The sequence below is a fragment of the Balaenoptera ricei genome, chromosome 8, assembly GCF_028023285.1.
Source record: "Balaenoptera ricei isolate mBalRic1 chromosome 8, mBalRic1.hap2, whole genome shotgun sequence".
NCBI classification, from domain to species: Eukaryota; Metazoa; Chordata; class Mammalia; order Artiodactyla; family Balaenopteridae; genus Balaenoptera; species Balaenoptera ricei.
This window is the reverse complement of record NC_082646.1, coordinates 67,267,754-67,293,516: the sequence shown is the minus strand read 5'-3', so window position 1 is coordinate 67,293,516 and position 25,763 is coordinate 67,267,754. Positions and strand designations below refer to the sequence as shown.

Here is a 25,763-nt window from a genome sequence, read left to right as displayed (position 1 = left end):
ACTCTCCATGGTAGCAAGAACAGTTACTTGCAGGAAGATTTGAGCTCCTGGACAGCACCCAGTGTGCAGGGCCAGAGGTGTTCCGTGGTGCAACACGCATTTTCCCTGTGGTTCCTCACTGCATAGCCTCCACACCTGGTTTTTCAGCCATCATAGCCATTCTGTAAGCTACCCAACATCCTTTTTAAAATTCCCTTTTTGGCGTAAATCAGTCAATCCAGCTGTTTCAAAGACTGGCAATTCAGTCAAGCTGGATACCTCACTCATCTCCGACATGCCCTTCCTTTCCTTTCCTGCCTCGTATAACCTTGCCCACTGTTCCCTCCAACCGGAAGTCTTCTCCTCTCCCTTCTCCATTAGTCAAAATTCTTCCGTCTTTTAAGGCTCAGCATAAATGCTACTTTCCCACTAAATATAATAAGTAACATTTAATGAGTACTTTCTAAGGGCCAGGCAGTCTTCTCATGTGATATTCACAAGAGCAGTTAGGAGGCAGATACTAGCATCAGCCTTATTTTACAGTTGAGGAAACTGCAGCAAAAACTGATGAAGTAAATTGCCCAAGGCCACACAGCTAGTGAGCAGTGATGAAGCCAGAATTCAAATCCAAGAAATCTGACTCCAGACTCCTGCTCTTAACCAAGGAACACCAAATTACAGCCCATGAGTCAAATCTACCCCAGCTGCCAAATCTGGCTCTCAGCCTGTTTTTATACACCCTTGCTCCAAGAACCGTTTTTACATTTTTCAGCAGTTGGAGGGGGTAAAATCAAAAGAATAATAATACTTCATGGTCCATTAAAATTATATGAAACTCAAATTTCAACATCCATAAGTAAAAGTTTTATTAAAGCACAGGAACATATTGTCTTGTGGCTGCTTTCACGCTATTAACAGCAGAGTTGAGTAGCTACAACAGAGACAATATGGCCCAGGAAGCCCACAAAACCTCAAATATTTTCTGTCTGGCCCTTTACTGAAAAAGTTTAAGACCCTGCTTTTAACCACTACATTATACTGCCTCTCTTAAAAAGCCTTCCCTGATCCCTGACCTCCCTCAAGCTGGAATAAATCGTTCCCTTCTCTGTATTTGCATGGCATTTGCATCTCTCTTATAACAGGTAGTTTATTTTGCTTTGAATTACTCTTGATTTTTTTCTTTTCCTTGAGCAGACTGCATATTCCTTGAAGGCAGGAAGTCTTCTTTTTCACTTTGTATTCCTCTTATTGCCTCATTTACTGTTGCCAGTCGATAAATCCTTGCTGACTTGAAATAAAATATTGCAGTGTGAACTTTTAAACAGATTTTCCTAATATGAACATGAATCATACAAATAAATCACAGACTAGACTCATGCTGGCAGGATGGATAATAATGGGCACCCTCAATCACTACTGTAGATATATAAATGGTACAGCCTTTCTGAAGGGCAATTCTGCTTCGTTCATCTCATACCCTGAAAGTGGGCATTTTTTAGGACTTAGAATTCCACTGCTGGAAATTTATCCTAGTGTGCAAAAATGTATGCAATAATATTAGTCATAGGAGCTAACATTTACTGAGTACATATCACGTGCCAGGCACTGAGCTAAGTCATTTATTTTTTCCCCCTAGTCGCAATTTAATTTTTTTTTTTAATTTTAGATTTTTTATTGAGGTAACATTGGTTCATAACATTATATAAGTTTCATGTATACAACACTGTATGTCTACTGCTACATGCACTATAGTGTGCTCACCACCAAAAACTTAGTTTCCAAAAAGTTGACCCTCTGTATCCCTTTCAACCTTCCCAACCCCACTTCCCCTCTGGTTGCCACTATTCTGTTCCCTGTATCTACATGTTTTTGTTTGGTTTGGTTTGTTCGATTATTTTGTTTGTTTATATTCCATATATGCATAAAATCATACAGTATTCCTCATTCTCTGACTAATTTCACTTACTGAACTAAGTCCTTTAAATACAGAGCTTCACAACCCTTAGAATAAACATTTTTATGAGCCCCATTTTATAGATGAGGAAATTAAAACTCAAGAGGTTAAATCATTTGTCCAAAGGTTAGGGGATTGCAAATGACTTTTTTTAAGGGGAGGACTATAGTTGATTAATCTGCATATTATTAGTCTTTTCTAAATTTACTACTGTAATAAGCATGTATTACATGGATCATTTTTTAGGGCAGTAAGAGAGCACAGAATCCTTACTCCTGTATTCCCCCTGTCCCCCCCCCATCCCCCCGCCCCTTGGAAGCTCAGGGAAAATAACCCAGAACAAAACAAGCAAATGTCCTTTAGAAAGTATGGTTTTACAAAAGTCTCCATCCTTGGGCTTCCCTGGTGGCTCAGTGGTTAAGAATCCACCTGCCAATGCAGGGGACACGGGTTCAAGCCCTGGTCCGGGAAGATCCCACATGCCACGGAGGAACTAAGCCTGTGCACCACAACTACTGAAGCCCGCGTGCCTAGAGCCTGTGCTCCGCAACAAAAGAAGCCACCTCAGTGAGAAGCCCGTGCACCGCAACGAAGAACCAACATAGCCAAAAATAAATAAATAAAATAAATTTAAAAATAAAAAAAAAGTCTCCATCCTTGACTTTGAAACAAGAATAGTTATTTCCTCACATAAATCAGCCTTGGGAACAACATTCTGGATCCTACGTGTTTCCCATATAGCATCACTCAGCCATTTCTTATGGTTTTGCCAATATGTAAGTAGACAGAAAATTATGTTGTGACTTGTACTGAATAAAGACTCTTTGAACATGAGGATGGATTTGTCTATAATTATAGCAGTTTAGAGAGGAAGAGTCCCACCCTGTGTGCAAATCTCCATGGTTATTGCATGACCCTAAATCACTAAGTTTTGGACTTTTTTGGATCCAGGCTTTTTTGCCTCTGATCCAAAAACACTAGTACAGGATCTCCTTCCATGTCTACACTGAAATAACACAAATACTTCCAAGTTAGATCTATTAAATACTAAGATGGCCCTGTAAAACTTCCCAGAGCCACACTTACCTCTTCTGGCACAATAATTAGCGGGTACTTGTCCTCAGATAAAAAGTTGAAAATAACCCATACTTTAAATGCATCGTCTTCTGTAATGAGCAGGAGACTCTTTGCAAGGTTTTTTTTGACACAGAGGGTCCAACACATCCTATTGAATTCAATCTTGTCAAAGTTGTCTTGGACCTAAAAAGGAACGAGGAAAAATTCCAATGAACCAGTCCAAAATAAGCAGCATGTAAACCAAGTAAAACAGAAAGACAAAACCTACTACAGGCTTCTATTTTAATCAATCCAATTAACCAATAACCATTTCCTAAGTAGTTGCTTAGGTACCACACTTTCAAAGGCTCGATTAAGAATGTTATATTGAGGGGGGCTTCCCTGGTGGTGCAGTGGTTGAGAGTCCGCCTGCCAATGCAGGGAACACGGGTTCGAGCCCTGGTCTGGGAAGATCCCACATGCTGCAGAGCAGCTGGGCCTGTGAGCCACAACTACTGAGCCTGCGCGTCTGAAGCCTGTGCTCTGCAACAAGAGGTCGCGATAGTGAGAGGCCCACGCACCGTGATGAAGAGTGGCCCCCGCTCGCCGCAACTAGAGAAAGTCCTCGCACAGAAACGAAGACCCAACACAGCCAAAAAAATAAATAAATAAATTTATTTAAAAAAAAAAAAGAATGTTATATTGAGGGACTTCCCTGGTGGTCCAGTGGGTAACACTCTGTGCTCCCAATGCAGGGGGCCCGGGTTCGATCCCTGGTCAGGGAACTAGATTCCACACGCAGGCCGCAACTAAACATGCCACAACGAAGATCCCATGAGCCACAACTAAGACCCGGCACAGCCAAAATAAATAAATATTAAGAAAAAAAAAGAATGTTATATTGAGCCTGACACTGAAGCAACATCTGCCCATATCACTCAGTCGGCACATAAAATACTGGCTTGTCAAATAGGTTTTTTTTCATGTATAAACATTATCTTCTAAACAGATTACCAATCCTGATACAGAGAAGTTGAGAATGTCAATTACTCAATATGAGCCACATGCAGATATCTCATCTTTACCTATATGGTCAAAGAAGATACTTTCTCTTGGGAAAAACTGTTGAACTGAAATTCTAAAAAGACAGCCCTGCCACTCAGTCATTCAGTTATGCATTCAACATTCTCTCAGTGTCTACTATGAGCCAAATACTATGCTACAAATTAAGGATATAAAGGTGAAGAAGAACTTGGCCGCTGCTCTTAGAATAGTCACAGTTTATTAGGAAAAACAGACATGCAAATAGACAAATTTTAACATAACAGTGCATAATTCAATAGTTTTTCACTCATTCAACAGATAAAATTTAGATAGTAATTATTATCTGCCAGGGACAATGCAAAGATACTGAATATACTACTAGCCCATGTCTCCAAGGGATGTCAAGGCAATTACAATATAGTGTGATAAGTATTATATAGAGGTAAGCAGAGGATTCTGTGGGAACACTGAGAAGCTAACCCAATCTTAAGAATTGGGGGAAGTTTTGCAGAAAAAGTGACATAACAGAGCTGAGTCCTAAAGGACCACCAAGAGTCAAAACAATTTGAGAATGAGGTAAAGAGTGTTTCAGGTAGAACAGAATGTGAGAAAGCCCAGAGGTAGAAACAACCATGGTTAGTTTGGAAGAACCGCAGAAAGGTTAATGTGAATGGGGCACTTGGTACTAGAGGGCGGTATGAGTCAAGGCTCTTTATAAGTGCAAATAAGAGAAATGATCTTGAGTTCCTTTAAACAGATAAGGAATTTATTGGAAAAGCAATGGGTAACCTCAAAGATCCAACACAAGGGCTGAAAAATCTAGACTATGAAACTAAGCTGTTACCAATCTAGGCTAGGCAGTCAGAACTGCAATTGAAACTACTCATGGTACCAGCGGGTGGAGACACGACTGCCAATATAACATGAGGCCATCACTGTTGCCACTGACCCAGTCCTTGATCCTCTGTGTCCCTCAGTGCAGATTCAAAGTCCCACCAGGTCACATTCCTATGCCCTAGCTGCCAGGGAGCAGGGAAAATGAGGATCTAAACTTTTCAATATCTGAGATGTGAGATAGGTCCTGTCCTCCACCAAGACACTGTGGAATTTCCCAGACATAAGAAAAGAGTTGATACTGGTCAGATGAAAAAATGACAAATGTCCACTGCATGGGGCACAGTGAAAGACTAGGCTAGAGAGGTAGGTCAAGACCAGATCACGAAGAGCCTTATAATTCACAGTAAGGAGTCAGGATTTATCTGTACTGAAAGAGAGGGAGGGGACAACATATACAACCTGCATTTTAAAAGCCATATTGGGGACAATATGGAAAATGTATGGGAGGAGGCAGAGCAGGTGACAGGACAACATGAGCAAAGCATTTCTTTTTAGAGAAAGATGAATGAAGTGTTGTGTGTAATGTAAGGAAGAAGTCACTAGTTGGCTGCAGGAAGAAGTTTCTCTCATTCTCTAGCTAGAATTTGTCATTAGTAAACCAGTTCCCCACAAGTAAGAAGATATATCCTTTGTGCTCTGCCTTGAGCACCCTGTCTCAGTCTGACACCATTTCCCACGCCCCCATCGTACACAAATGACCCCATGAAGGGAAAGTAATAGCTGCTGCTTCTCTTTTTTCTTCTCTTCTCTTTTCATTTTTTTTTTAACACCATTTACTGAGGACTTAGCATATGCTTGGCTTTTTTTTTTTTTAATTAATTAATTAATTTATTTATTTTTGGCTGTGTTGGGTCTTCGTTTCTGTGCGAGAGCTTTCTCTAGTTGTGGCAAGCGGGGGCCACTCTTCATCATGGTGCACGGGCCTCTCACTATCGTGGCCTCTCCTGTTGCGGAGCACAGGCTCCAGACGCGCAGGCTCAGTAGTTGTGGCTCACGGGCCTAGTTGCTCCGCGGCATGTGGGATCTTCCCAGACCAGAGCTCGAACCCGTGTCCACTGCATTGGCAGGCAGATTCTCAACCACTGCGCCACCAGGGAAGCCCTTTTTTTTTTTTTTTTTTAATTGTGGGCCGCCTTGGTGGCCAGCTGCTTGCGCGGCGCCTTACCGCCGGTGGACTTACGCGCAGTTTGTTTAGTTCGAGCCATCGTAAGAAAACAGAAGAAAAAAAACCAAGTTGCTTGGCATTTTATATGCAGTATCTTATTTAAACTTTATATTGGCCCCATAAGGTTAAATACTCTCCCAATTTTACAGATCAGGAAATAGAGGTTCAGAAAAGTTGAGTACCAAGTTTACATGGCTAGTAAATATCAAAACCAGGGTTTAAAATCAAAGCTCAAATTCTGTCTCTTTTCTCTATGCCAAACTGCTTGTAGAATTCAGTAGATGGAGGACGTCTATCTATGTGATGGAAGACATCTCTACAGGACTAGTTTGAAAGGCCACTACTATCAACTCTATCCACCCACACCCCTAAAAAGCACTAAGTGGAAGATATGCCACCAGGGGAAATGACATGTGCATGAAAGCATACAGTCTTGCCCCGAGGAACAAGAAGTGATTCTCTGTGGATCATGAGGTGAATTACTGAGTTCCTGAGGGGGAGTGGCTAGATTTATGGCTAGAAAAGCAAACACAGACAAAAATCACAAAGAGCTTTATAGTTTTAAGAAATAGCCTGTAGGAAACTCCCAAGTTTAGAGCAAAGAACGAGCAGGTCATCTGCAGCCTACATGTACTTTGCAGAAAAGATGGTATTTGAGGCAGACCTTGAAGTATATTGAAGAGTACAAGGAAAAGTACTCCAAAGGATAGGAAAGGAAATGCCATGAGCAAAGGCATGGCAGGAGCAGCACACCAACCATGTTTGGGGATGGCCACAGCATGAAGAGGACAAAAACAAGGGAGAAAGTCAGGTGTTCAATTATGCGAATCTTCAACCTGCAGTTCTGGGAAGACATTTAGATGGAGGTGTCCAAAGACACTCAAGGAAGGAACTGTAACCTAACAGAAGAGGCAGATTTGTGAATCAACTGCATGTCGACAATGACTGAAGCCACAATGCTCAGTGAGATCACTGAGAGAAAACGTAAAGTGAGAAAACAGATGGAATCAAAAACAGAACCTCAAGGGACTCGTGCACGTTTACAAAGCGAGAGGAGGAAGAGGAATTATGACTGGAAGAACGGTCAAAGTGGTAGGAGAACCACAAAGACATGAAAACTGAGTGAGGAAACAGTAAGAGGATGGTTTGATCAACCCAGGAGTCTCCACTTATCCACAAGGGATAAATTCCAAGACCCCAGTAGATGCCTGAAACCACAGGTAGTACTGAACCCTATATACACGTTTTTTCCTATACATATAAATCTATGATAAAGTTTAATTTATAAATTAGGTACAATAAGAGATTGACAACAATAATTAATAATAAAATAGAACAATTACAAACAATATATTGTAATAAAAGTTATGTGAATGTCTCTCTCCCTCTCAAAATACCTTACTGTACAAAATTTTTTTTTAATAAATTTATTTATTTATTTTTGGCTGTGTTGGTTCTTCATTGCTGCGTGCAGGCTTTCTCTAGTTGCAGCAAGCGGGGGCTACTCTTCGTTGCGGTGCTCGGGCTTCTCATTATGGTGGCTTCTCTTGTTGTGGAGCATGGACTCTAGGTGCGTGGGCTTCAGTAGTTGTGGCACTAGGGCTTAGTTGCTCCGCGGCATGTGGGATCTTCCCGGACCAGGGATCGAACCCATGTCCCCTGCACTGGCAGGCGGATTCTTAACCACTGTACTAACAGGGAAGTCTCTTACTGTACAAATTTAATGCCTTTTCCATCTTTAAGCACTTATCATGTACTTGGCCATAACTTTTGCAGTTTGAGGTGCAACAAGAAAACCAGCAGAATTTCTTTTTCCTTCTTCACAATTTCACGGATAGAAGATTCATTCTTACCATAGATATTAGCAAACTCAGCATACAGGTTTTTTTTTTTCCTTATTAAGTACAGAAGTTTCACCTTTTCTCTTAAAGGAAGCACTTTAAAGCTTCTCTTTGGCTATCTGAATTGCCAGCATCACCACTCTTGTGCTTTGGGGCCATTTTTAAGTAAAATAAGAGTTACTTGGGAATTCCCTGGCAGTCCAGTGGTTAGGACTTGGCGCTTTCACTGCTGTGGCCCCGATTCAACCCCTGGTTGGGGAACTAAAATCCTGCAAGGCTCGCAGCACAACCAAAAAAAAAAAGAGTTACTTGAACACAAGGACTGCAATACCCCAACAGTTGATCTTATAACTCAGATAGCTATTAAGTGACTAATGGGTGGGATACACTGGACAAAGGGACAATTCATGTCCTGGTGTCCTAGGCAGGACAGGGCAGAAAGGCACAAAGTTTCATCACGCTACTCAGGACAGTGCACAATTTAAAATTTATGAATTCTTTATTTCTGGAATTTTCTATTTAATATTTTCAGACCACGGTTGACCACAGGTAACTGAAACCATGGAAAGAGGAACAATGGATAAGAAGGGGCTACTGCAGTGCCAAATGCTACAGAGAAATTAAGGAGGAGTAGTTTAAGAAAAGACTACCGGTTTTGCAATTCAGTGGTCACTAGTTAGTTACCTTCAAGACAGCTGAGAAGTCTGGATATAAGTCAGACTGCAATGGGATCAGAAACCAAGCAAATTCTCCATCAGTTAGTTTTCCCAGGAAATAAATAGTGGCTTTTTGGTGCAAGTTCTGTGTCTTATTTAATTTTAATAAATTGTCTGTTTGGCTCATTACTCCTCTATATTCTAATCTACTATTCTTTAGTTTAATCATGATCAAAGGTAGAAGTATATCAAATGATGGCATTTACACCTTTAAAAAAAGAAAATATCAGATCATATATGAAAAGTCCACAACTAACATCATACTCAATGATGAGAAACTGAAAGCTTTTCTCTTCTCTTAGAGAAGAGATGAGGAACAAGACAAGGATGCCCACTCTGACCACTTCTATTCAACACAGTTCAGAAAGACTCAGCCAGAGAGATTAGGCAAGAAAAAGAAATAAAAGGCATCCAAATTGGAAAGAAAGAAGCAAAATTATCTCTGTTTGCAGATAAAATGCTTTTTCTTATGTAGAAAACTCTCGAGATTCCACCCAATAATTGGTTTATTAAAACTAATAAACCAATTCAGCAAACTTCCAGGATACAAAATCAACCCTCAAAAATCAGTTGTGTTTCTATACACTAACAATGACAATCAGAAAAGAAAATTAAGAAAACAATCCCATTTGCAATAGCATCAAAATGAATAAAATACTCAGGAATAAACTTAACCAAGGAGGCAAAAGACTTGTACATTGAAAACTACAAAACATTACTCAAAGAAATTAAAGATGACACAAATAAATAGAAAAACACTCTATGCTCATGGACTAGAAGACTTAATATTATTAAAACGTCTATACTATCCAAGGCAATTTACAGATTCAACACAATCCCTGTCAAAATCTCAAAGGCATTTTTTTTTTTTTTTGCAGAAACAAAAAACATCATCCTAAAATTCATATGGAATCTCAAAGGTCCATGATAGTCAAAACAATCTTGAGATGGGACTTCCCTTAACTGCAGTCCAGCAGTTAAGACTCCGCGCTTCCAATGCAGGGGGTGTGGGTTCGATCCCTGGTTGGGGAACTATGATTCCATATGCCCTGCGGCACAGCCAAAAAATTAAAAAAACAAAAAACAAAAAACAATCTTGAGAAGAACAAAGTTGGAGGCCTTATTCTTCTTGATTTCAAAACCTATTACAAAACTAATAGGAAATCAAAACAGTATGGTACTGGGGAATTCCCGGGCAGTCCAGTGGTTAGGACTCCACGCTTCCACTGCAGGAGGCATGGGTTTGATCCCTGGTCGGGGAACTAAGATCCCACAAGCCATGTGGCACAGCCAAAAAAAACCAAAACAAAACAAAACAAAAAACAGTATGGTACTGGCATAAAAACAGACATACAGACCAACAGAACAGAATAGAGAGCCCAGAAATAAACCCTAATGTATACTGTCAAGTGAGCTTTAAGAAGGGTGCCAAGACCACACAATGAGGAAAGGACCATCTCTTCAACAAGTGGTATTGGTAAAACTGAATATCCACATGCAATAGAATGAAGATGGACCCTTATCTTACACCATGTTCAGAAATTAAGTCCAAAACGGAGTAAAGATCTAAATGTAAGACCTGAAAGTATAAAACTCCAAGAAGAAAATATAGGGGAAAAGCTTCATGACATTGGAATGGGCAATGATTTATTGGGTATGATTCTAAAAGCACAGGCAACAAAAGCAAAAACAGACAAAACTACATCAAACTTAAAAACTCCTGCACACAAAGGAAACAATCAACAGTGTGGGACATGGGTGAAACAGTCCTTGCCATCCCAGAACTTACACTCCAGGCGGGTAATAAGATATCAAACTATACAGCAATAACACAACCACCTATGTGGTGAAAACTGTGGCAAAAAGGAAAAGCACAAAACGTTGCAAGCATACATTACAGGAAAGCTGGTTAGGTCTAGAATGGGTGGGGTGCTACCTGGAGAAACCTCGTTGAGGAAGTGACAATCAAGCCAAGACCTCCACATTACGGGTGGAGGAAACTTTACAGCAGAGGAAGCAGCATGTCTGAAGACTCTGTGGCAGGAAGGGTCTTAGTAATCTGAGGAAGGTCAAGGTGGCTGGACTGAAGTGAACAAGAAGGGAAGAGAGAGGAAGAAGAGGAGGCTAGAGAGGTTGCAGAGGCCATATTGAACATGGCCCTGTGTGCCATGATAAAGATGTTGGACTTACCTTAAAACAACAGCAAGGCATTGAAGGGTATGGATTCAATATTCAATATTCCCTCAATGAAAATAAATCCATAAATTGAAATGGTCTCTAGGTCTGTTCTAACTACAAAAGGTCTAGAAATCTATGATTCCATACTCCATCTCATCTACAATTACAAACTGTGCTCCAAAATTCCAGTTTGTATCACACATATTAAATCAATAGTCTCACATTTAATAATAATGGCTGCTAGTGGTTTCAAGGTGCCCAAATGGAGGATAATTTCCCAGAAAGAAAGTGTAGAGTCGTTCTTATTTTTAACATATAATTACTTTACACCAAAATTCATACATATGAAGAATAAGGTATCACCTCAATTCTGACTCAAAGCACTAAAAGTATTTACAAAACTAAACTCACATGTTCTCTGAACTAGAAATTTCATACAAACCAGCTCAAGACTAAAGTGGCTGTGGAACAGAGACAGTTCTCAGAAGACAGGGAAACTGGCCAATTTGACGCTTTAGAAATCGATGGCAGAAATTTTTTTTCTCAGAAAGCATTCAAACTCTTTGGTTAGTGATTCTACTTCAAATAATCTATCCTAACAAGTGAATCCGAGTCAGATAAAGATTTATCTAGGATAGTCACTATTATTTATAAGAGTGGGAAAAAAAATTAAAAGTCCACCAAAAAGGGAATGGTTATAAAGTCACAGTACAAAACTATTATACAGTCACTGAATACCACTTAGTACTTGGGTGACCTTGGGCAAGCAGTTTAACCCAAGGTCCGTCTCATCTTTAAAATGGTGGTAATGATGGTACTTAACCTACAGAGTTGACATAAAGACTTAATTAGAAACCTGTTTAAAACATTTAGTACCTGATACACAATAGACTCTAAATAAATGTTAGCATCTGTATACTCAACGTCTTTTTAAAAAAATTTAATGATATGGAACAGACAATATTAATGTTAAGTGTTCAATATGATCCCAACTTGAAAAATAATATATAAAAACATATTTTAAAAAATAAAAACTTGGGAATTCCCTGGCAGTCCAGTGGTTAGGACTCTGTGCTGTCACTGCCAAGGGCCTGGGTTCGATCCCTGGTTGGGGAACCAAGATCCCGCAAGCCGTGCAGCGCAGCCAAAAAAATAAATAAAATAAAAAATAAAAACTCAAAGCAAACATATCAAAATGTTAACAGTAACCACCTCTATATGTTAAAGTTATGGGTGATACATATTTTCTTAATAAGTTCCTTTTTTTTCTTAATTTCAACAATATCCTGTTATTGCCTTCACAATAAAAAAAAACTTTAAAAACAGTATTTTACATTAATTATCATGGAGATGCAAATCAAAACACAGTAAGATTCATACCCACTGGAATGCCTATAATAAAAAAAAAATGTTGGTGAGGATATGAAGAAATTGGACCACTCAGCCATTGCTGGTAGAAAAGTAAAATGCCTAGCTGCTTTGGAAAACAGCTTGGCAGTTTCTCAAAAGGTTAAACACAGAGTTGCCACATGACCCAGCAATTCCATTCCTAGGTATATACCAGAGAACTGAAAATATACATCCACACAAAAACTTGAACATGCATGCTCACAGCAGTAAATTCATAATAACCAAAAAGTGGGAAAAACTCAAATGTCCATCACCCAATGTGCAAACAAAATATGGTATATCCATAATGAAATATTATTCAGCCATAAAAAGAAATGAAGTACTGTTATGTACTACAACATGGATGAATTTTGAAAACATGATGCTAAGTGAAAGAAGACATACACAAAAGGCCACATATTATGATTCCAGTCATATTGTATGAGTTCAGAATAGGTAAATCCATAGAGGTAGAAAGTAGATTAGTGGTTGCCTAGGGCCGTGGGAGACGAGAGTAAGGGCTAATGGGTACAGTTTTTTTGAGGGAGGGTAATGAAATCTTCTAAAACTGATTTTAGTGATGGTTGCACAAAAATGTGACTACACTAAAAACCACCAAATTGTACACTTTAAGTAGTTAAACTGTATGGTATATGAATTACATCTCAGTAAAGCTGCTATTTTTGAAAACAATATTTCTTTAAACTATATCACCCTTAGATTTATATTGCTGGCCAAAGTATTCAATGACATAAAGTCATCCATATTCTCAGCATGGAACCTCTTTAATCACTCCGAAGTTTTTAGTCCTGTATAACTTTACAAATCTGATCAAAATGTAGAGTCCACCTTGACCACTGTACCAAATTAATACTATATAACTTTCAAGCAACAATGAAAGAAAAAAGTAACATAGGCTATAGGACAATAAGAAAGAACTGTACAAAAGCATGGTTTGGGGAACTTAACTAAGAGCAGTACCCCTTCCTATTAAATGACACTTGTTAGGCATACATTTGACAACATTTTGAGTGCGAAGGCATATTCATTCCACTAAAAGGAATTTGAAAACTCATTTTATGGGAGAACTATAACTAACACAGGAAGAGCAAGCATCCGGTAAAAAAGTAAAAATGTCCAGCCTAGGAAAACAGAAAGCAGAGACTGCTAGACTCTAGAAAAGGGACATTATATTGAACAAAAATTTTTCCCTTTGTGTGTTTTTCTTTTGTGTGTGTGTGTGTATGTTTCCCAAAAAAACAAACAAAAAAAAAAGGATTATGTTAGAAAGCAGCAAATTCCCCAATTAGGACTTGGCTTATTGCCAATGGATTACTGGTTTTTAATCATCAAATAGCCCAGACCAACCTTTAATGTGTAGAATCAGGGAAAATAACTGACCATGATTTGGACCAAAAAGCCTATTAGGCTATTAAATCTCATGAAAGGCTTAGTTTGCCTCATAAACATGCTGAGGCAGAACTAGTTTTTTATGTAGTCTACTAGGGCTCAATAGTAAAAAGTTAACAATATAACACTTTCTTCAATTACTATCAGATAAGCCAGGCGCAGTGGTTTTTTTACCCAAAAAAAAAGGGGGGTGGGGGGAAGCTCACAAAAAATTCTTCCTAGATGTTCACAGAATCCTATTCTTTTATTTATTTATGTATGTATGTATGTATGGCTGCATCAGGTCTTCGTTGCTGTGCGCAAGCTTTCTCTAGTTGTGGCGAGCGGGGGCTACTGTTTGTTGTGGTGTGCAGGTTTCTCATTGCGGTGGCTTCTCCTGCTGCAGAGCATGGGCTCTAAGCGTGCGGGCTCAGTAGTTGTGGCACACGGACTTAGCTGCTCCGCGGCATGTGGGATCTTCCCGGACCAGGGCTCAAACCCGTGTCCCCTGCATTGGCAGGTGGATTCTTAACCACTGCGCCACCTGGGAAGTCCCCAGAATCCTATTCTTTACTAAAGAAGAAATTTAACAAATAAAAAAAAAAGTTAACAATCAGCGGAGGCAAAATATTTGCTACAAGAACACACATGTTAATCATCTGAAGCCTCAGAAAAGCTGAAAATAAATTCTATCAATGTAAAGAAAAACAGGAATTATTCTCTCTGAAGAAGCAAATATAGAAACCAAATAGAAAAATTACTTTTTGCAAAGCAAGTTTCATTATAATTTATCTCTTGGTCTCAACCCCTTCTGAGTAATTCTCTTAGGCAAAGGCAGAAAATCTCTCAAATAACCTGGGGGAAAAATGAGCAAAATGAACACTGAGGAACACCAGATACTAATTAAGAAGAAAAAAATCACCTTAAAACACTTGAGAAAGAACCTAAGAGAACTAGAAGGAGGCTGAGATAGTTTGAGATGATCAGAATGGCTTTTAAACCATTCTGCCCCTGCCCCTACATATCCAGTAACTGGAACACATTAATTCTGGAAGGGAGTAATTAATCCCTCAATAGTACATATAGTTAAAAGAACACTGGTCTAGAAGTGAAATGGCTTAGTTTCAAAATCTATCTACCCCTTTTTAGCTAGGCAACCTTATGCATTCTATTTCCTCCCGAGTTAAATGGGGATAATAATTCCAGTTATGCAGCATCACAGGATTACCATGAGGATCAAATGAGACTTTATACACACACACACATATATATAGGAAAGCACATCTTGCAAATGTTTAATCATTTCATATTTTCATTGCATAACTGATGACAATCTCTAAGTTTTTATGTTAACGTTCTTCAGTCACTATTGGCATTTTTTTCAACCAAGTTTCAAAACAAGGCACAAATCTTTGCTCAATTTAAACCCACACCACGAAAACCTTGCCTGCTTTATTTGGATTGAAGGCCAGGCAAAATTCCACTCCAGGTGGCTAAGCAATAATAAACAAGGGCTCACTGTTTCATCACATCCTCACTTGCTCTGTGAATAAAGTTTTTCTCCAAATTTTGTGGCTAATTTTGGACTTTTTAAATACTGCTGTATTTTCTCCCCCAGTTACAAAACTTTTAAATACCTAAATACTAAAACAAAGAACATTTTAAAACTTTAAAATTCAAGATGTTTAAAGAGAGTTACATCAAGGAGAACAAAATGTGGTATCAGGGTACAGCATTTCAAGATATTCAACCATGTTTCTCTATCTACTAGTCCAGCCCACACAAATTCTAGCACTGAAAAACAAAGTAATTTCCAGACTTCTGAGAATCCCCCGGTATGTTTTATTTATATATATATGTATATATATATTTTTTAATATATATAAATTTATTTATTTTATTTTATTTAGTTTTGGCTGCGTTGGGTCTTTGTTGCTGCGTGCGGGCTTTCTCTAGTTGTGGTGAGCGGGGGCCACTCTTCATTGCGGTGCGCAGGCTTCTCATTGTGGTGGCTTCTCTTGCTGCGGAGCACGGGATCTAGGTGCGCGGGCTTCAGCAGTCGTGGCTCCTGGGCTCTAGAGCACAGGCTCAGTAGTTGTGGCGCACAGGCTTAGTTGCTCCGCAGCATGTGGGATCTTCCCGGACCAGGGCTCGAACCCATGTCGCCTGCATTGGCAGGCAGATTCTTAACCACTGTGCCAGCAGGGAAGTCCCTGTTCTATATATTTTAATAACAGACATAATTCTGCTTATTGTCTTTAGTTTTTAATATTAAACACGTGCACACAGTAGGTCATCAAACATTTGCTGAATATAAGACATATTTACTATGTGAACTGTCTTTGGTTTTGATTTTAGTTTAAATAAATGGAAATTTTTTAAAAAGTAAAAATATGATGAGGTTATAGTATCTGTTCCAAATACATTTTTGTATTTTAAAAGTAGGGAAGACAATAAGTTTTTATTTTTATTTATTTAAAGTCCATGATGCCAGAGTGCTAACACATACTTTAGGGGAAAAAATTAGGGAACTAGCCGTTGTTTGTCCTAGACGCACAGAGAAAAGGGAGTCCTTTGGGTTTGATGGTCCATTGCAGACTGACTGTCTTGTTTCTAGTTCATAGGGCCTAAACTTGATTAAAATAGCTATTGGGAGAAAAAAAGAGGGATATACCTAATTTTAACCCCTTCTGTGGGATCTGGGCATGCACCATATCCTAACCACTTGTCTTAGGGGTTGTTCATGGAGTGTAAATGTTCTCACCACTATGGTTGTATTCAAAACCTCTTGTCTTTTATTTAAATTAGTGCAGAAATATCAAACGGTAAACTCAAGGATTCTGAAGCTGTTGTAACTAATCATGGTTAAGAGAATTTCTTTAAGATACAGAAAAACAAATACTATATGTTCTCAGTTATATGTAGAATATTTAAAACAATGAACTCAAAGAAATAAGAGAGTAGAATGGTGGTTGTCAGGAGCTGGGGGGTAGGGGAAATGGCGAGATGTTGGTCAAAGGGTACAAACTTCCAGCTTTAAGATGAATGAGATCTGGGATCTAGTGCACAGCATTGTGACAATAATTAACAATACAGGACTATATACTTGAATGTTGTTAAGAGAGTAGATCTTAAAAGCTATAACCACAGGGGGAAAAAAAGGTAACTATGGGAGGTAATAATAACACAACTAACTTTACCGTGGTAATCATTTCGCAATATATACATATATCAAATCATCACGTTGGGGGACTTCCCTAGTGGTGCACTCGTTAAGACTCCGCCTGCCAATGCAGGGGACACGGGTTCGAGCCCTGGTCCAGGAAGATCCCACATGCCACGGAGCAACTAAGCCCATGCACCAAAACTACCGAGCCTGCGCTCTAGAGCCCGAGAGCCACAACTACTGAAGCCCACACACTTAGAACCCGTGCTCCACAACAAGAGAAGCCACCGCCAAGAGAAGCCCATGCACCACAATGAAGACCCAACGCAGACAAAAATAAATAAAATTTTTAAAAAATTTATATTAAAAAAAGTCACGTTGTACACCTTCAATTTACATACATTAGGCGTCAATAATATCTCAATAAAGCTGGGGGAATTTTTTATAAATAAAAAGAATTTCTTCACAAAAAAAGACATATTTACTTATAATACAACTACAAACACAAATGAGCTACCTGATTAGTAAACAGAAAGGCAGCCCAAAAAAGCTTTAGAAAATAGTACAGCATCATACTGTGAAGTTTTGAAACCTCACACATCAGTTTCTGTATAATTTGTTTGAATCTTTTTTATCGTGATATAATTCACATTCCATAAAATTCACCCTTAAAGTGTACATTTTAGTAGTTTTTAATATATTCACAAGGTTTTGCAACCATCATCACTATGTAACTCTAGAACATTCTCATCACCCCAAAAAGAAATCCCAAACCCATCAGTAGTCACTCACCATTCCCACTTCCCCTCAGCCTCTGGAAACCACTAATCTATTCTATATCTCTATGTGTTTGCCTATTTTGGACATTTCACATAAATTGGATCACACAATATGTGGCTTTTGTGAGTTTGATCAAGTCTTTCATTTCATTATGGTGTGGTTTCTCCCTCTGCAGTTGTTTCTAATTAAAGCATGACCAAGTATATGTATAAAACATACACACACAAATAAAGAGCAAAAAATTGTATTGTGAGGCTGATATGGAATAATAGGGATAGGTACAAAGAATACTACTTAGATGAATACACTGTAATTTTGACAATCTTTGCTGCAAAATTTCTGAAAGATATAATGTGATTTTTAAAAAGAATGCTGACCAACATTTTGGTATTTTCCATACCAGTAACTTGAATTATTATTATAAATTTTAATTACTGTACTTTGCTATTATAAAAAAGACACAACTATAAAAAGAATTTATACATATAAATAGCTATAAAAATCCCAAAAAAGTCAACAGAAAAAAATATGTCAATAGTTACAGCATTTAGGTGATTGGAAAACAGGCTTTTTAATGTGTTTTATTTTTAATTTAAAAGTATTATCTCTGTCACTTTTTGAAAGACATTTTTGACATATATCCAAAAATTTCAAGCTTGGTGTTATAAATAAGCAAAAGCAGTAATTCCCAACCCTTCATGTGCATATATGATTACTTTCATACCTAAACTAAATGTACATGATATGGAAAGATGACACTAATATATTGTTCAGTTAAAAAAGTAAGTTGAACTATATGTAGCATGACCCTATTGGTACAGAAACAAAACACTATGTATTGTATAGGTGTGTATTTGCATGTCTATAAAAAGGTCAGCAAAGATATTCATCAAACAGTTAAAAGTGGTTACTCCTGTAGAGTCAGACTAAAAAGGGTAAAGAGATTTTACTTTTTATTTCATATATTTGTATTAATTGCCTATTTAATAACAAAGCTACCTTTTGTAATTTTTTAATCACCAATGTTTTTAATTAAACGTGCCATCAATTTAGATTTTCTTTAAAAAAATAAAAGAACATTAAAGTCAAAACTTTAATGTGCCAATTTTTAATTATCCAAACCAAGGGAGAAACCAAACCCAGCAGAAAATACCAATATGGCTTCCAAACACATAATCATTTTTTACAGCATCTTTACTCATAACATATCCCAGAGGAAACATCCAAGTGGCACCCGAAAAAGTCTAGGATGAAAGCTTTGCTGTATGATATCTATAAAGATAATTAACATCACATTTTACCCCATCATATCCATGCTTTAACAGTCATTGCCAGTACATGTGGAACCAGAATTTAAAAAGAAAAAACAGCTCCCTAAGAGAAGACGGGTACAGATTAATACAAAATACTTAATTTCCAAAAAAGAGCCAAGTCGTAAAAATACCGAACGAAGTTTTAGAAGGCACTGGAGAAGAGAGAGAAATAGGAAGTACTGTCAGTCTCATTCTTTCTTTCCTTTCTGATTTATCTCGTGATGCTTCACACCTAAACTCCTTAGTGAACTCACCAACAAGGGGCTATGGGGCCCACTTGAAATGTGCAATCTGAACAATGCTGTAAGCAAGAAAAGATTAGAGTCATACCTTTTCCAAAATGAACTTGTTTAAATACGGCATGTAGCCCTGATTGGAGACAGGCCCCTCATCATCATCCCGGAAGTGCTCTTCAAGGGCAACAGGGTCATGTGGAACCTTCAGCACTGTGCACAGGTTATGGGAAAGAACCTAAGGGAGAAAGAGGGTAGTTTAGAGGCATCCACTAACCAGCACGTGGCACCTTCACTGTCCGAACACAACTGGCTGCTCCCTGTCCTGGGGAGAGAAAGATGAAGAATAAATTGCCAGCTGCCAGCTCCCCACCTGTTACCCATAGTGTCTCATTCCCTCCCCAGTTTTGGTCCACTTCAAACAAGTCTCTCTTACATGCCTTACAATGAGCCAGGCTCCAGGCAAGATCTGTGACTACCAGACTGTTTGTAGTCTTTTATTAATTGGCCCACATTAGAAAGAAAAAGGGGGGAAAGAACAAGAGAATGTGTTTAAAATTAAACTTCTCCCCAAGTAAAGCAGTCCGTCAAGTAGAGCTGTAAGAGGAAGAACCTGGTTCTGAACAGCTGCAGCTGGGGGTTCTGGACAAGGTGGCTGACCTGGGCCCAGCCACAACCTCTATGGGCTTCAATTCTCTCCTTTGTTCAACATAAAGGGCCAAGTTAATATACAAATATACCAGATATTAATTAGTAATCTCTAAGCATCCAAACATCTCTAAAATTCTATGATGCTAGGCTAAGTTTTCAGGATGAGTATAAAAGAGTATAAGTATAAAAAGAGAAAGAAATCAAGGGCCCAATTTAGAAATACATGAAAAATCAATAGCAAAAAAATCTCAGAAGTCACCAAAATGGTTGAAAATATTCTGTCGAAAATCTGCATCCTGGTCTTGCAATAATCGAAGTGCACACTTTAACATTCAGATAGTTGAGTGAGCAGTCTGGGCTCTTTCAGTACTCATCTTGTTTCTTATTAAATGAAAATCTAGGGCTTCCCTGGTGGCGCAGTGGTTGAGAATCTGCCTGCCAATGCAGGGGACACGGGTTTGAGCCCTGATCTGGGAAGATCCCACATGCCGCGGAGCAACCAGGCCTGTGAGCCACAACTACTGAGCCTGCGCGTCTGGAGCCTGTGCTCCGCAACAAGAGAGGCCGCGATAGTGAGAGGCCCGCGCACCGTGATGAAGAGTGGCCCCCGCGCACCGCGATGAAGAGGGGCCCCCGCTCGCCGCAACTAGAGAAAGCCCTCGCACAGAAACGAAGACCCAACACAGCTAAAATAAATAAATAAATTTATAAATGAACATCTAAATATAAAACTTAAATCCCTTCTATCCCATTTGTGCATTCTAAACAGGTCAAATTACATAGCTAAGGCCATGCTGCCTCTAACACAGAATCTTATTAGATGTTAAATCCCAGGTTGAAATCTTCCCTATTTGTCTCAGCCCTACCCATTTAATCGCTTAAGGAGCCAAATTCATCTCAATGAACACTTTCAATTCCATAAAGCAAGTTACTTTTTTCTGCATACACATATTTCGTTAGAATTTTTTAAGATTAAAAAAATTAACCTATAAAAAAACATTTGCATATCTTCTTTCTACATTTGTTTTGTTTCTCAAAGCTTCATTTATGTGGAGATCCTTTTCTACATGCTCTACTGGTTTTAAGGAAGTAAGTAAAGTAAAGGAAGTAAACTCACAAATGGTCATAAATGAAGTAATGAAGACTTCTATCAGCCCCTACAAAGCAGGCTGTTTTTCTCAAGTAAAACTTCTATTTGCCAGTAGTAGAGCACATGAAAAGGGCACGGTGGAGCTTTTACTGAATCTTGCACCACAGTCAGCAAAATCTTAGACATTTCCTTTCTCTATTTACCTAGTAAAACCTACAGAGTAATTATCTACCTTCAAAAAGGTTTTGTGAGAATCAACTTCAGGAATGTAAGGAGCTTAAAAACTGCAACATACCATGGAAATATAGAGCATACTCCTCACATAAGGCTCAACAGTCATTCACATTTTAAAATTACTTGGGACTTTATTCAAGTAAAAATTCCCAACCACAGGTTAACCTATGGTACGTCCATAAAACGTTAAGAACAGTGAGGAACTCACTGGGTAGTGATACGTAAAGATCTACAAGATAACTTAAGTGAAAAAAGCAACATACCTAAGACTACATATAGTGTGTTATCTTTTGTGTAAAAGAAAAAGGAAGAAGAAATAAGATACTCTATAAGGATATATAAGAAACGAGTAACCATGGGGAGAAAACTAGTATGACTGCAGACCAGGAGCAAAAGATTTCTTACTGTATCTCCCTTTTCATTAAGTTTAGGAAAAAATTTTACGTATTCAAAAACATAATAACTATTTTAAAAAGTAAACACACACACACACATACACACACATATATATACACACATACACACACACATATATACACAGACATATACACACACATACACACACACAGACATATATACACACACGTATACATACACACGCACATACACACACACACACATACACACACACACACACACACACTTTTCTTAATGGCCAGCTTAAGCCCATACAGCTAAATCTACTTATATTTGAACTCTACACTTTTTCTTCTACGTTAACTTACTCCGTAGAGTTTAGGTATAAAAGGAAGACATATTCCACAGCAATGTACCATGACTAATGGATGAATAAGATGTAAGGGCAATAAATGAGCTCAGAGAGAATAGTGTGTGCTACAATGACTTCACAGATTAAGTGAAATGTAACCTAGGCCTTAAAATAAAAAGAGCTTTTGGATAGGCAAAGGGCAATTGGAAAGCTTTCCAATAGAGAAATAACATGAGAAAAGTAACTGATTAATGCAAAATCCTCAGGGTACAAAAAGCAGACACCAAGCTCTCTCACACCCATCCCTTTCTTTGCCTTTGGGTTTCACAGATCCTCCAACTAAAGCCCTGGCAGGGGCATTAGATGCCATATTGTCATCCTTCTCATCTTATAGATGGTGAGTACTGGCTCAAAGAGATTAAATTTGTTTTTCTTGACTAAGGTTACTTAGGAGAACTGAGACTAGAAGTCAGGTTTTGTAATTGCTGGTCCAACACTCTCTAGTAACAAGGAACATTATGTTTCCAGTTTTCTAAAGTCAACAACATCTTTGCATAGCTGCTTTACTTCAACCAGTGATCCCACTGAAGATTTAGATTTAAACTCTAGACTTCAGCCTTGGACAATTAAATACAGGGATAACTGAATTCAGTGATAACTTTCTCAACCACATTCATTTAGTTAAGCAAACTGTGAGGGAGGCAGCAGATTATATTAAAGGACTCTGGAGGAGGAGACCTGAGTACCAGCCCTATTCGTGTGGTCTGTTCCTGTACAGTGGTTTGCCATTTACCCTTTTTAAATATTAGAATATTTTGCTACTTACTCGCTTAGTCTCAGTATCCTCACTGCAAAAGGAAGAGTTGGTGACTTGTCTCTAAAAATAATGTTTTTAAAAGCTCAATCCTTAACTATCAACCCAAACTCATTTCATGAACTCAACAGAAAGAACTATAATTTAGATCAGAAATTCAGCTTTTTTCATTGTTAGTAAGGCCTAGAACTGGGAAGTCTTCTTCAAACAAAATAACAAACTGAATAATAGATAACTGGAAAAGTTTTGTAACTAAAAGAAAAAAAAATGTGCCATCTTTTAAACCTTAAAAAAAATTTATCAGTAATTTTTCTTAAAGCCTAGACAGTATCTCAAGTTTTTTTTTTTAAAGTAAAATGTATTTAAAAAGACAAATTCTTGAAGGCCAGAATATAAACTAATAACAAGAAGTAAAACCTCCATAAGCTTAAACAGCAGTTTATGCTTTTTTAGAGTAGACTCACATCATCCATTAGTTGCTTTTAGTCTCACCCCTGGAAAGTATATGGTATTGCTACTTTACAGATGAAGAGGCTGAGTTAAGAGATAAGGAGATGTCCCCCAGATGACAGAGTTTTATGTGCCGTGAAACTAGGTCTAGAACCCAAACCTTATACTTTGGTGCCCTTTCCCTGCCCTGCCACATTCCCTCTCCTCCTGGAAAAACAGAGAGCCCTGCCTATACAAAAGTGACACGCATGCTGTGGCCATGCATGTATGTTATGGCTAAGGTGCAGTGATGGACTGGTGCCCACCCGGTCAGTTCTCCAGCACCCAGCAACATGGCTGGAGCTATTCAGCGGAACCAACTTAAATCCAGTGGTGAAGAACACATCCGTCTAGAAACCTGGGACCACTCTCTCTCTGGAAGCCCTCATCTCTCAGCACCCGCCTTTGGGGGAAACTGTTCCAAGAGGTACTAGCATCCTTTCCAGATGAGGAAGCTGGAAAACAGATGAGGACAAAAGCAATCAGGAGGAAATAGGACTACAAGTTCTTGATTTGTAAAAGGACTGCCCCTGAATCACTCTAATCAGTGTTTGCAAGTTTCTTGAGAAAGTTGAATTTACCCTACTTCAAATGCCTGCTCCTCCAAAGGCCATTCTTTCAACGCCCACATAATTGCTAAGCAACTTTGCTCTCAGGCCCCAATTTGAAGAATAAACTATTGTTACTACAATAAAAGATCCATATCCATGCCAGACCCTCATGTCTCCAGTTCCTTCATAGCTGTCTGCTAGTACCTCTGCAGGGCCTCCGCTGACAAGAGATGACTAATTAACTGCTCGTGTGGTCTGTTCCTTTTCAGCGGTTTGCCATTTACCCTTTTTAAGCATTTTGCTCCAACTATCCTGAAACGATATCAAGGATGATGAATGACTAAACAGTATTTTAACACACATGAGTGCCTAATGCTTACCCTCCTCCCTCCCAAAGATGTAGAGATTACAAAGGTTCTCTGAAACAAGCCCCCCAGTCACAGACTGTTTCCCTTTACAGGATGTGCGCAATGGGCAAAATTCAACACTGAAAAAAAGGGGGGTAGGGATCGCTATTCCGACAAGCTTATCTGAACCGACACAATTACAGAACTATAATTCATAATGGGCAACCTTTTTTTTAAAATGTGAAAATTCCTGTCTGATTTATAAAATTTCAAGCTCATGGCGAATTACCAGAAAACTCTTCCTAACAGAATGACCAACTTCCTACCAGTGCTATGCCCTGCCTTAAGAGCATTGTCTTAATAGAAGTCCCGCCCCTTACCACAAGGACTCATTTTCCCTTTCCCGACAATATCTTTTCATCCTGCTTGTCACTGCTTAAGGCCTGCTTGCTTTCTGTTAAATTATCTTTATCATACTCAGCCTCAGAAATCTCAGTCATCTTCTGACTCAGTCCCTGAATGCAATCAATCACCATCCTAGACACTTTTACCAAATTAATCTTCAAAGGCTGCTGACCTCACATTATCACCTTGTCTGAAAGTCATCAAAAGCCTACGGAAGTAAAAACCAAAGAGGTATCTGAGCTCTGCATTTAAGTCACTTGGCAAGCCAGCCCCACTTTACATTTCTAGCCTTATTTTTTCCCACCCCTCTGCACCAACTGCACAGATCTAGTCAAACAAGCTTACTCACAGCACCCCAAACAAACCCTGTATCACTCCCATGCCCCCTCCAGGCCTCTGCTCTAATCACCCCTACACCTCCATTTCTACCTAACGTAACTGCCATCCCTTTCTGAAGCCTCCACCACCCAAAATCAAGATGGTCTTCCCCACTCTGCATTTCCCAAGCACTATGTATTTCTTATCTTACACTACCACACATGATTTTCTCTCTCCCATAAGACTGTAAATTTCTGAAAGGCCCATGTCTCACCTATGCTTGCATCCCCACAGCACTTAACGTGCTACTCAGAATCTTGCAGACAGCTTTCAATAAATGCTGAACAAATTCTTTCTAAAAATCCTCTTTTCACAGTAAAACCATAATACTTTAACAATGACAATGCTCTTAGGAAATATCCTACCGCTATCTCCTTATTTCACTGATAAAAAGACTGAGGCCTGAGACTTGCCTAAGTCACAAACCGATTAGTAACAAATCAACAACAAGAACCCAGGTCTCCTAACTGCCTGTCCCACAATCATGCCCTGTCCTGGAAACATTCTCTTTTGCCTAGTCACATCCTTCAAGACTGGGTTATTCTTCATAAGCTCTAGGAAACCTTCACCGCCCCCTCTGTCCACTGAACTCCTATTCAGCACTTACGTGAATTCTGTTTCACATACCAGTAATATCTCAAATACCTAACTGCAGCTCAGTAAGGGAGGAAACCCTGCCTAATGTTGTTCTTCCATATCCTTTTCGGTGACCAGCAGAGGGTTAAGGGAGGACTCAGTGGGAGCATAACACTTATGGACACATTAAGGAAGGATATCTAACTCAAAACCGTCTGTTGTGATGTGTCCACAGAACGTATACCATTGAACTACAGTATATGCCACTGGATTACATTCTAAATAGACTACCTTTAATAAGTTATTTTGGATAATTCACTAAGTTAGCCCTCTTCAGAAAACAGAAAGAAAATACTGGTAAATTTGACCACATAAAAATTCTTAAATTTCCCTTTAAAAAGAGACACTATAAACAAACA

General features: G+C 38.8%; 1 protein-coding gene across 1 annotated transcript in view; it reads right to left on the bottom strand.

The window, feature by feature from the left end:
- Positions 1-25,763, bottom strand: part of SWAP70 (switching B cell complex subunit SWAP70) — a 78,482-nt gene that overhangs the window by 34,259 nt on the left and 18,460 nt on the right. The window contains exons 2-3 of the mRNA XM_059931107.1: positions 19,198-19,338; positions 3,020-3,193 (exon numbers count right to left, since the gene is read on the bottom strand). Of these exons, the coding sequence (XP_059787090.1) occupies positions 3,020-3,193; positions 19,198-19,338 (315 nt within the window). The remainder of the gene's footprint in view (positions 1-3,019; positions 3,194-19,197; positions 19,339-25,763) is intronic.